Here is an 11,192-nt window from a genome sequence, read left to right on the forward strand (position 1 = left end):
ATGATCCATAATTCATGGTTTCATGTGGAGGCGCACGTGAAGGACGACATTTTCGACGCGACGAGGATGCAGAAGAAGAAGAAGAACGTTATGGATGTGTCTTCTTTCATGTTGTTTGAAGCAACTGGTGATTCTGAGGCTGATGCAGTATCATCAGATGATGATCATCCCATGCTGTCTATGGCTGATGAGGATGATGCTCAATCGTGCAGTTACGATTCGTTTGATCAGAACCCTAGTGCTGATGATGTGCTCAATGATCTTGATGATCATGGTCACGATGACGATGATCGTGGCAACGATGAGGAGGAGGATGAAGAAGAAGAAGAAGAATGTTCATCAGTTTATGATCATCATCAAAGATGGAGGAGTGGGGAAAATGTTGGGATGCCATTGATGGGGGGACAGCAGCTGAAATCAACTGTGTCCGTTGATTCAACCAAAGAGTTTGAGCTGTTGAAAGAGGTGGAGAAGAGCAGGCTATTTTGGGAAACTTGCTTGGCCTCATGAGACTTTGCTTAATTTCTGAGTCATCAATTTTTTCAATTTTGTTTTCTCTTTTTTCTTCAAAAAGTGGAGTGGAAGGGGAAAATTAAGCTTGGTTATAAAAAGCAGATTTGGCAAATTACGGGAGGATTTGTGTTTAAAAAAATAATTCCTGTATTTTAAATGATATTGCAATTGTACATAACAGATTCAGATATATGAAGACATAATTGTTCTCATCATCTCTCTCTCCATTTCTATCAGATCGGCATTAGATTTGTACGTTTGGTTTTTGTGGGTGCTGACGGTGAATCCACTTACTCCAATGATGAAATTGCGAGGTGCGTGGTGGCTGTGGCCGCGATGAATTGTGTTAAGGGACTGAGTCTTGATTGGATCATCATGTGTTTTGCTTTGATGTTTTTGTTTATTTAGCCTAATTGCAGTTTATCTTTATGTTTATTTCTTGTAACATTTTCTTCTACCAATGAAGTTTATGTTTGCAAAAAAAAAAAAAAAAAAAAAAAAAAAAGAAAGAAGAAGTTGACACGCTGTTGAAAATGCGAACTATTTGGAGCTCAAAAAGCAGTGGTTTTCTGATGAGATTGCTTTCCACTTTCTTCAAAGTAAAATATATATTTTGAGGTCTAGTGGTAGATACAGCAATTGTTCAACAAATTACATGTTAAAAAGAAAAGGCTAATTCCATATATTTGTTTAAGGAGAATTTAGGTTCTTTATTTTACTACTCCATTGATTAAAATTCTATTCTTTTTTAATTTTTGATTAAGTTTCTGGTATTAATAACATCATTAATTATGTCAATAATAAAATATTTTTATTTCTAAATATATTCATTTACTGTTAAAAATGTTACAATTAGTATGTTTATATTTATGGCTAAATTTTTTTACATATATTTTCATTTTTAATTTGCAACTCATTTTTAATTTGCAACCCTTTTTTAACTTGTATAAATTTGTACCTATATATTAATTTCTTTTTGCACCCATATTTTATAAAGTTTTATTTGTATTTGTACCCGTTTTTAATTTTGCTATATGTACCCATGCTAATTATATGTACCATTCATGTAATTTTTTTCAAATTTTTAATCTTAAAATGTACTCATTCTTAAATATACCAATTTGTTATATGTAAAATGTACCATTTTGTTTTATATAAAATCTATTCAAATTTTTTTTCTAATCCATTTTTAAACTTATGTGGGTACATTCTTTTTTCTTTGATTTGAGAATGTATCCATGTTAAGTTTAATCGAAGAAATTTACTAAATTTATTCAGCCTAATATCTTCTTCCTTTTTTTTTTTTTTTTTTTGTGATTTTGAAGAATGTACTCATGTTTTGATACAATAATTTTTTGGTTATTTTTGATGAATGTAGCCATGTTTATACACACACAAAATAGTATATTTATATTTTAATATTTTTAATCCCACAAATTATGGTTTTTTATTTAAAATCTCATTAATATAAACAACTATAATTTTCAATTTTTAATTTAAAATATATAGTAACGTATATAGAAATAAATTATCACATTAAGTTCAGGGACTTGGATCAAAAATTGAAAACCAACAAGGTTTCAGTCAAATAATATTCATAGTTAGGGACCGCATCCAATGTGACAGCCTGTCCCGAATAGGTATATTATTTTATCCTCGAGAGTAGTGGAATGATGATTTTGCCCTTAAACGTTGTGTGGTGTTGTGTGACATGCATTTTGGTGGTGGTCCAATTCATGTTTTCCTTATTTTTTGGAACCAATTAGAACTTAGGTTTTATTTTAATTTCTTTTGCTTTGGTTGGCTGCCATTTGGATCACACACACACATCCAATCCCGTTGACTCTATCTCTCTCCTCCGTCTCGAATTTTCTTGCCATTTCCGTACAACCTGCACGGACAACCCTCAAAACCCTTTCAAACATCACAGATCGAGGTCGTGAATGGTGTTTTTGGACTCCTTGTAAGCTTAGGAGTCAAATGGTGGTGGTGGCTGGACGTGAAAACCTCGGAAACCTTTGAAACCAGAATTCCCAATTTAGGTTATTGTTCATGCAGTTGTGATTGTGGACTTTTCTTCGAGTTTTAAGGTTCTAGGGAGTTTTAGGACGCCTTCACGAAGCTCGGGGAGTAATTTTGAAGTGTTTTGGACGTCGGGAAGCTTAGTTTTGGAGAGTTGCAGTGGTGGCCGGATTATCGTGGGTTTTCCGGCGAGATCCCGTTGGATTAAGTCCTAAAAGTGATAAGGTTTTGTTCTACTCGTTGTAAGCTTCATTTTGGTACAAATTTCATGGATTTTGGTTAAGAAATGAAAAAGTTATGACGATTAGAAGTTTTTCCAGTTTCGAGCGACGCAGACGGCGGGTGGCAGCGGCTCTAGGAAGGATCACCGGAGAAGACGAAGAATATTCCGTCAACTTTGACGGAATATACTAACGGCATCAGGTATATTTAATGGTATATTCCATTTTTGGACGGAATATTCCCTAATGCCGTTAGGGTTTCTGTATGTGTGGCACGCACGTGCCTGCACGTGGGTAGTTGGAAAATTTTTCTAAAAATATCGGGATGTTCGTGGTGTTGAGTAGATCACGTTGGTATATTCAAACACCCCATTTGAGCAATGTATGAGAAGTTATTAGCTAGTTTCATTTATGTGCTTTAATAAATTAACGTTTATATAGTTGTTTCGCATATAGGTGAGACTTATCCTGAAGACGAGCGCAGTCAATCGAGGCTTGGGGGCTATGACCCTTCCACATACCAGTGAGTGGGCTTTTGATTTTTCGTATATACCTATATATTTGAGATTTTTCCCAGAAAATCGATTAAATGAAATTATGTTTATAAATGCCATGCATATTGGTTTATGCATAGACTATGAATTTGTATGATATGTGCATATTGTAATTTGACGCAGTGGACGCTCAGGTAAGTACCAAGTGAGTTATAGATTGCTTATCTGAATTCATGATTATGTGAGACATGTTGAGAGCTCATAAACTTGAACCCCGGTGTTAGTGCTCCTGCCCAGAGTTAGGGCACAATCCTTCACGTGATGTTCACCTCCAGCACCATACGCTCATCTTAGATCCAAGTTAGGTGCACAGTCCTGTCGTACAGACCACTGTAGGTGGTTCCGACTCGTAGGTGACCCGCGATCATTCGCAGAGTCTTCACGTAATCGTAGCAGTTGAGCGTATTTATTTACACCTAGTCCTGTTGTACAGACCACTTTAGGTGGTTCCGACTCGTGTGTAGGTATATTTGTTGAGATGTGGATTTGAGCCGTACAGGTCATGTTAGGTGACTCCGACTGACATATTATTTGCATTGATTTATATCACCTGACTTACATATTTTTATGCTGAGATATTTGACATGGCATATATGTGAATTTTGCTATTCTGAGCATGGTTGTGGTATAGAGGTGTATTCTATTTTCTGGGAAATTATATAGGTTTTACGGCGAAGGGTTACTATATTTGATAATTGAAATGGTTTTGAAAAACTTTATTTTTGCCCACTCACATTTTCTGTTTTGCGCCCTCCCAGGTTCTAGTTAGGAGTGCTTTTTGGTGGTTTGCGAGGAATCCACGGCAGCTCTAACATATTATCACCATTGTATGGTCATCTTTGGGTGTTGTATAATTAGTATTCGTCATGCTGGACTGCACTTAGGCTACTTATGCTCTGGTTGTGAATTCACACTTATTTCGTCTTGCACCTTATCTTATCTTATCTAGTTACTTCCACACTGTGCACATGGCTATGTCACCTTCACGTGACAGCTAGCACGCCTTGATGTCGGTCGGGTGTGTCATCCAAAGTCTCCATTTGTTTAATTTTCTTTCCAAACATCCATGGATAATGTACATACGGCATACAACAATGTCTGATGTACGTTACAGATCGAACGGTAATTATTATTCTATTTTTAAGAGGAAAATGTGGACGTGTCCAATATAATAGATACAATCACTGATGTATGTTATACATTGTTGTATGCTAAAATTTTCTCGGAATATATTAAATTTCGAACTCACGAAAATGTTTCATTACGCATATTATGAACTACAAGAACATCAGGATACTACAAAAACACATAACAAGCAGAATTTCAGAAATAATGATTCAATCTCCCCATGATTTCAACAACAGACTTCCACACAAGCTATCCAGAACATGAAAGAGAGAGGTTAGAGTTCCTAACCGTAATGGTCCTAATTCTACTACAAATCCAGCATAAGTTCAGCCCAAAGCTGTACCCTAACTTGCTAATCAAGTCAGAATTCAAACCACAAGCAAGCTTTCCCAAGCTTGGTTCAACTAAATCTTCTCACAAACCATTATATAATATACAAGAAACTTGACTGTGGAGAGCAAACTAAATCTCTAGAGAGTATGCGAAAATGAAGCGCTGGTGAATTAGACTCCGCTTATCTGTCCACTGTCTCTATTTTATTCCTGTTTGAACTCGATGCTGATGAAGGGCTCTCCATTTGAACATTAGTTTCCTCAGCTGCCATACATTTCCCTGATGAGGCTTCCCCGTCACTCGTAGTACTGAGGGCGGAGTTCCCATTTTTGCTGTCACAAAACGATGTGCCAGAGTCCATGTTGAAGCTCATGCAACTTTGAGGGCTCAGATGTTCCCCGCACAACTCGCCTGTTGGTTGATCTGCCACCACCAAGCTGTTTCCGGCAGTTTTGTTCTCCCCTAAGTGCCTTAATAAACACTCTTCTATCTCACTTACTGATCGAACTTCATCTTCATCTTCGCTGCTGTGGATGGAGTGCGTGTTTTCATCATAGTCTGATGTTGGTCCCTCTAATTCAGATCTAATATCCATTTCCTGCTGACTATCATCAGAGTCTTCATCGGTTTGATGATCAGATGAACAAGATGACATTGGTGAATATCCTCCAGTTTCATCGTTCTCTTCACGCTCTCTTAGCGTCTTCATAATCAGTGTCTTTAGCAAATTCATTACTTGAACAGCGTGCATCAAAGCCGTCAGAGGATCAGACATCTGGTGGGGGAAGAATTTGCAAAAAGGGCTTAATTGATCAACCTTAATCATGGAGCAACCCTAGGCAAAAAAAACATATTTTCGGCTGTTTTAAATTACCTGAGTCATGTTTGGAGCGAAAACCATAGCGATATTTCGCGCATTCATTTTGTTGAGTTCTTCTTCCTCAACAACATCAGCCATCAGATTGACTGCCCAGTTGAGCAACGCGGTCTCGGTTGGCTTTAATTGCTTCACAAGCTCAACGGATTCCTCCTCCGTGTTGCATTGAAGAACTTCTTCAGGAGACAGTCCATCCAGTATTCCCGAAGGAAGTTCTCGAAACCAGGCTTTGATTAGGCCTGCCAAACAATGGACATCAATGTCATCAGGCACAATGCCCCTGTTCAATTGGCTTCTCACAAGCTCCTCGTGGCTGTTCTCGGGGTTTATACGAAATATTCCTTCTGCCTGAAACTTCCAAAGGGACTAGTAAGAAGACTGATAAAGATAAAAGAACCAAAACGCGAAATTCACAAATGCACAAAAAATTTCTCACCTTCAATCCTTCCTGTGAGTATAATCTCTCCTGCATCAGCAAGAGAATAGTAGGGACACTATTCCCTTTTGAATCAAAAGACAACTGCATTGACTCCGCCGAGACCCCAAACACGCTTGCACTGTAAAATTAGACGATTTACAAGTTAGACAATGCATTAAACACACAGAAATAAATCAAAATGAACTTCTACTTCCCTTTGTTACGTCAATCGGAACATCTAACTCCCGTATAGCCCAACATCAGAACTTTTAGACACAGAGAAAAATAGGATACCCGAGTACGATTATAATCCCATCTAGTCCTTGGGGTAATCGCGGGTTGGGAAACTACTGAAAGAAAAATTGCACATTTTTGAACAATTTTCATTGAATGGCTACTGAAGATGGCTACTACAGTAGGACACACTCAATGTAATAAAACAGTTTGGTCAAGTTTAAACCCTTGCCTGACACTACAATTTCTTCAAAACCCCACATCAGAAGCATAAAGAGTTAATTGAGCTGACTATGTGGGTTACGCCAATTGGCTATGGAAATGCGCTCGCTACTTTCTCCAAGTTAGAATCTCTCTCCTCGTAAATTAGACTAGTTTAGAATGTCGCCTTGTCAAAAGACAAGGAGAGCTAAAAGGGCTCAAAACTCGTCATCAAGCAATTTACTTTAATTCTCCAAGATTTATAAAATGTAAAAACATCATAAAGAACAATAATTTGAACATTCTAAGAGAAACCCATGTCGAATTTCGTAAACCTAAGACTACCCAAAAAACAAAAACAAGAACTTTACTTGCCTAGCACTGGGAACTCTGCCTGGAACCTCAACCTCGAACTCCACCGGAAGGCCCAGAAACCCATTGAACCGATCGAATGTGACATGGGTAACGTGCTGGACGTTCGTGGGCCACCCGATCTCCATGTTGTGGACGGCGGAGATGACTTCTTCGCCTCTTTCGACACGGCAGGCCACCATGGATTTCCTCACAGCAGCTAACAGAAGAGCAGCCACAGAGATCTGGTTCTGCTCTTCTTCTGAGCTCTTGTTAGCTCCTTTTGCTCCTTTCCCATTTCCGCCACCTCCGCCTCCACAGCCGCCGCCCCTCGTCAGCATCACAAGCCCTGTCATCTCCCTCTCTCTCTGTTTCTCTCTGCACTGTAAAATCTTTTGGGTGTCTCTGAAATGCTGAGACCTTTGCTGTTGGGGTAGAGAGAAAGAGAGTACAAATCTCAGTCGTAGTGTGAAAATCTGAGGCTTGCTTTGAATCGCATTGAAGAGATGGTGCAAGGGTTTTTGAAGTTCCAACTTATTTTCTAAGTTCAAACGGCCACTCGTTTGAAATTTCACTTTATCTCCAGCGTTTGGTGACTTTGACCTCCTAGTTTATAGTAATAACAAATGTGCCACTGTAGTGTACCCCTTCGCTTTCGGTATTTTTTGGCAACACAAATCTTGACTATGAATTCATTCAAGTCAATGGTTAACATCATTTAATTACATCACAATTAAGCATTGATAATAGGATAATTTTTTCTTTTTTACAAACGGTAACGTTAGTAGGTTAAATAATTAGTTATTAGAAGGAGAAAGAATAGTGGAGAATCAAATCCGCACCAGAGTTCATATGCATGATTTTTCTTCACGACTATAAATTGTTATATGCAAATTTTTACAATCTTTTGAAACGTGCCAATTTCCTCCTATGCTTAAATTTATCACTTTTCATCTTAATTTCAACACTTGAATGGGCGAAGTAATCCATAATTGGATCAAAGGACTAAAATATTTGATCGTAGGATCTCATAATAAATTTAAAGAGGGCTTTTTAGCCAAAGTGATCATTAAGATTTGCATAACTCATCACTTTGGTCTCTGAGATTTGAAATCAATAAAAGTGGTCCCTAAGTTTGTTCATCATCAATCATTTTGGTCATTCCTTGAAAAATTAAAAACTAAAAAACAAAAATACCCTCAATTTAATAAATAATGGACCAAAATGATTTGACAAAAATGAGGATGTTTTTGTCATTTGATCTTTATTTAATTGAGATTTTTTAAGGAAATACCAATATGATTGATGATTGGAAAACTCAGCGACCATTTCTATTGATTTCAAATCTCAAAAACCAAAGTGATTGATTATGCAAATTTTAATGACTATTTTAACTAAAAAACCTTTAAAGAGTCCTTCTACCATACATCAATGTATAATTACATTGCATTTTAAGCAATTCAGACTAACATGTTAAGGCGTTAATATAAACAATATATTATAATATTTTAAGAATTCTTCAGCATACATCTAATTGTTAAATTCAATCTCAACAAAATACAATCATATAACATCACATCTAACTGTTTCATTTCGTCGGTCGTATCTCTTTAGTAAGATGTGTTAAAACAATAAATATCATATATCGATTCGATCATCGAATCTAATGTATTCCATTAAATTTACATCGAAAGAATTATTACAGTAGAAATTTTCCCTTGATGCTTTGTTAGTAATAACGACCAAAGATGGAAGTCAAAATGTCATTTGCTCAGAAGAAAGCATGTGGTCGTCGGTCCTTGGAATTTGGGAAAGAAAACAATTTGAATTTGTGGAGATCCGACCGTTGAGTGATGTGGCGGGCCCGCAAGTAACGACAAGTTTGATGTGACCAGCAGTGGAGAGGCTTTTTAGGCCAAATATCCGAGTGAAGAAAATGGATTCAGCTTTTGTTTTTTTCATTTATTTTTCCCCAATTATATTATATTAATTATTACCTTTTTCTTTTCCAATAAAATATTTGGAATTATTTGTGTGGAACATTTTGGGACCCAAAGAAGATCTTGGTTTTATGAACATTTGATTTGAGAGCTCCATTGCTGTACTTTCAATTATATTTGGTAATGCCTAGAGAGAATAAGTTAAAATAATCGTGACAATTAAGGATTTCGTTTGAAAATGTTTTTGCAATGACTCAGAAAGCGTTTTTGGCAAAAATATTTTTAGGTTTTAAAAGTGATTTCAGGATTCACTTACATTTTTATTAAGAATTTGTTCTAAAAATATTTTGATCAGAAATATTTTTAACCATTTTGAAAACATTTTCACACTAGCTCTAATATTTCCTGCATAGAAGTTTGTTATTTGTGTTTTTCTACTTTTTTGTTTTAAGAAGTTTATGAAATTCACTTGAGAATTAAAAAAAAAACTTCGGTAAAAGAAAATAATTTTCACAAACTCATTAAATTTTCTAGTTCTACATACCCATGTTAATTTCTATAAATTGATCCTCTTTTACTTGTTCAATTCAAGGCTTAGAAATAAAAAGAGTGTTGTAAGAAGAGAAAATGAGACTGTGAAAATCATTTCCATTCCGAAAAATTTATTAGCCCCCAACTTTCCAAAGGCTAAATAGGGTTCCGTACCAAAAAACATATACGGCATTATCAAACGACTTGTAAAAGAGTCGACTCATCAAAACTTTACTCAAGAAAAACTACATCAACAAAATTTAAGTAAAAAAAAAAAAAGTGTCACACATGCTAAAACAATATTAATTAGAAATCAAATGCTCATCAAAGATACAAATCTATAAGCCATGGTGGTCCAATATCCGTCTAGAAAGAGAGATCCCGATTTCGAAGAATTGCAACTTAACAAAAAGATAATTTTATTAGCTCCTCTTTAACATGGCAGCCATGAGATGGGAGCGTACTGTAAGCAAGCCATGACCAATTTTAACTATCTCGGAATGTGTACTTTGTCCTCTCTAGCTCAATCGGGCCCGACTAATGCTAGAGAGATTAAATTTGGTAAACTAAATGATGTGGTTGTTGATGTTTAGATTATTATTTAAGTATTGATTAACGTGCTTATTTTTTTATTAGTGACACATTTCATTTGAATTGCAAATTTTATTTAAAAATTGAATCTTCCTAATATTACTCTCTTTTGTCATGCGAGGAGAGCCTAGGGTAACAAATGACTAATTTGATAATCCTTTCGATTATCTCGTCATTATCGGGTGCAACCCAAAGTCCGAACCCGCGCAGGAAAAAGCTTAAGCCCAATTATGCAGCGACCCAAAACAAAAAGCCCAATCAATTAAACTTCCTTAAATTCTATAAATTTATAAATCTATTAAAATCTCTCAAATTCTGAATTAAATACGAAAAAATTGGATAACTAGCCATATTTTGTATCACGAAATGATTTTAAACCTACTTTTTATTATTCTTATAAATTTAACCAAAAAATCATACAAAATTTCTAAACTGCCCCTCCCTTCTCCCTTGTCTTGTCCCTTTCTTTCCTAGCCCCTAGAGATGACAATTATAATCGTTAAACCTGATAACAATGGATAACTGCCCAAATGGAACAGATTTGAGTATGGAAGTTTGGGTATATTTTGGATATGGGGAAAAACAGTTTATATTATTCGGTTATGGTTTTGGATATGGTTATAGGGGTCCCCAAACCGTATCTGTAACCGAATTTGACCCGAATAGTAAACAATATAATTTTTATATAATATAATAGTATAATATATATATATATATATATATATGTATGTATGTATATGTATATCCATTATTCTCCAAACCATTACATTGAAAATACAAAAGTTGCATTTCGTATGAAAGGAAAGTTTTGAATCAAAATCAATGCGAACTCAATGGTGCTTATGGGAGATGTCAAAGACAAGCCAACATCATCAGTGTTTTAATTTTTATACTCAACAAAATTCATTCATTGGATCATTTTATACATCAAATGTTTAATAAAGAAATTAATATCTACTAACTTATAATGTATCAACTGAATGAATATATCTTTTGTATTGACAAAGATGGATATACCCGTTAACCGATGGAGAATCCGTTACCCAGTGAGTATGGTTATGGATTATACTCGATGATTAATTTGCGGTTATGTATATGATTAATTTTTATGGTTATGGAGATGAATATATCATTTTTGTTCCCAAACCAAACCGTTTCCATCCTAGCTCCCACCCCACCTGTCTCTTCTTCCAAATCCACCACCACCGCTACACCCACTACAACCGATGCCAGTCATAGGTATTGAATTCTAGACTGCAAACTCTTTCATCCTCCCCA

General features: G+C 35.8%; 2 protein-coding genes across 2 annotated transcripts; one reads left to right on the forward strand and one right to left on the reverse strand.

The window, feature by feature from the left end:
• On the forward strand, nucleotides 1–510 carry LOC137741805 (uncharacterized). Its single transcript, XM_068481523.1, has one exon. It carries the CDS (start codon nucleotides 1–3, stop codon nucleotides 508–510), a length of 510 nt encoding a protein of 169 aa, XP_068337624.1.
• A 4,056-nt stretch (nucleotides 511–4,566) lies between these two features.
• LOC137743477 (rho GTPase-activating protein 2) lies at nucleotides 4,567–7,379 on the reverse strand. Its single transcript, XM_068483377.1, has 4 exons — nucleotides 6,877–7,379; nucleotides 6,085–6,205; nucleotides 5,646–5,996; nucleotides 4,567–5,546 (listed from the first exon to the last, which is right to left on the reverse strand). The coding sequence occupies exons 1-4, from the start codon at nucleotides 7,206–7,208 to the stop codon at nucleotides 4,953–4,955; spliced, it is 1,398 nt and encodes a 465-aa protein (XP_068339478.1). The 5' UTR covers nucleotides 7,209–7,379; the 3' UTR covers nucleotides 4,567–4,952.
• Nucleotides 7,380–11,192: the final 3,813 nt, after the last annotated feature.

Source organism: Pyrus communis, chromosome 8 (genome assembly GCF_963583255.1).
Source record: "Pyrus communis chromosome 8, drPyrComm1.1, whole genome shotgun sequence".
NCBI lineage: Eukaryota > Viridiplantae > Streptophyta > Magnoliopsida > Rosales > Rosaceae > Pyrus > Pyrus communis.

Bases quoted from the DNA above. Each gene is read 5' to 3' on its own strand.
- LOC137741805 (XM_068481523.1), top strand. From the start codon at position 1: ATGATCCATAATTCATGGTTTCATGTGGAGGCGCACGTGAAGGACGAC.
- LOC137743477 (XM_068483377.1), bottom strand. From the start codon at position 7,208: ATGACAGGGCTTGTGATGCTGACGAGGGGCGGCGGCTGTGGAGGCGGA. The intron at 6,206-6,876 runs GCAAGTAAAGTT...CTAATTTTACAG, and splicing joins GGCAGAGTTCCCAGTGCTAG to TGCAAGCGTGTTTGGGGTCT. The intron at 5,547-5,645 runs GTAATTTAAAAC...TTCCCCCACCAG, and splicing joins TCGCTCCAAACATGACTCAG to ATGTCTGATCCTCTGACGGC.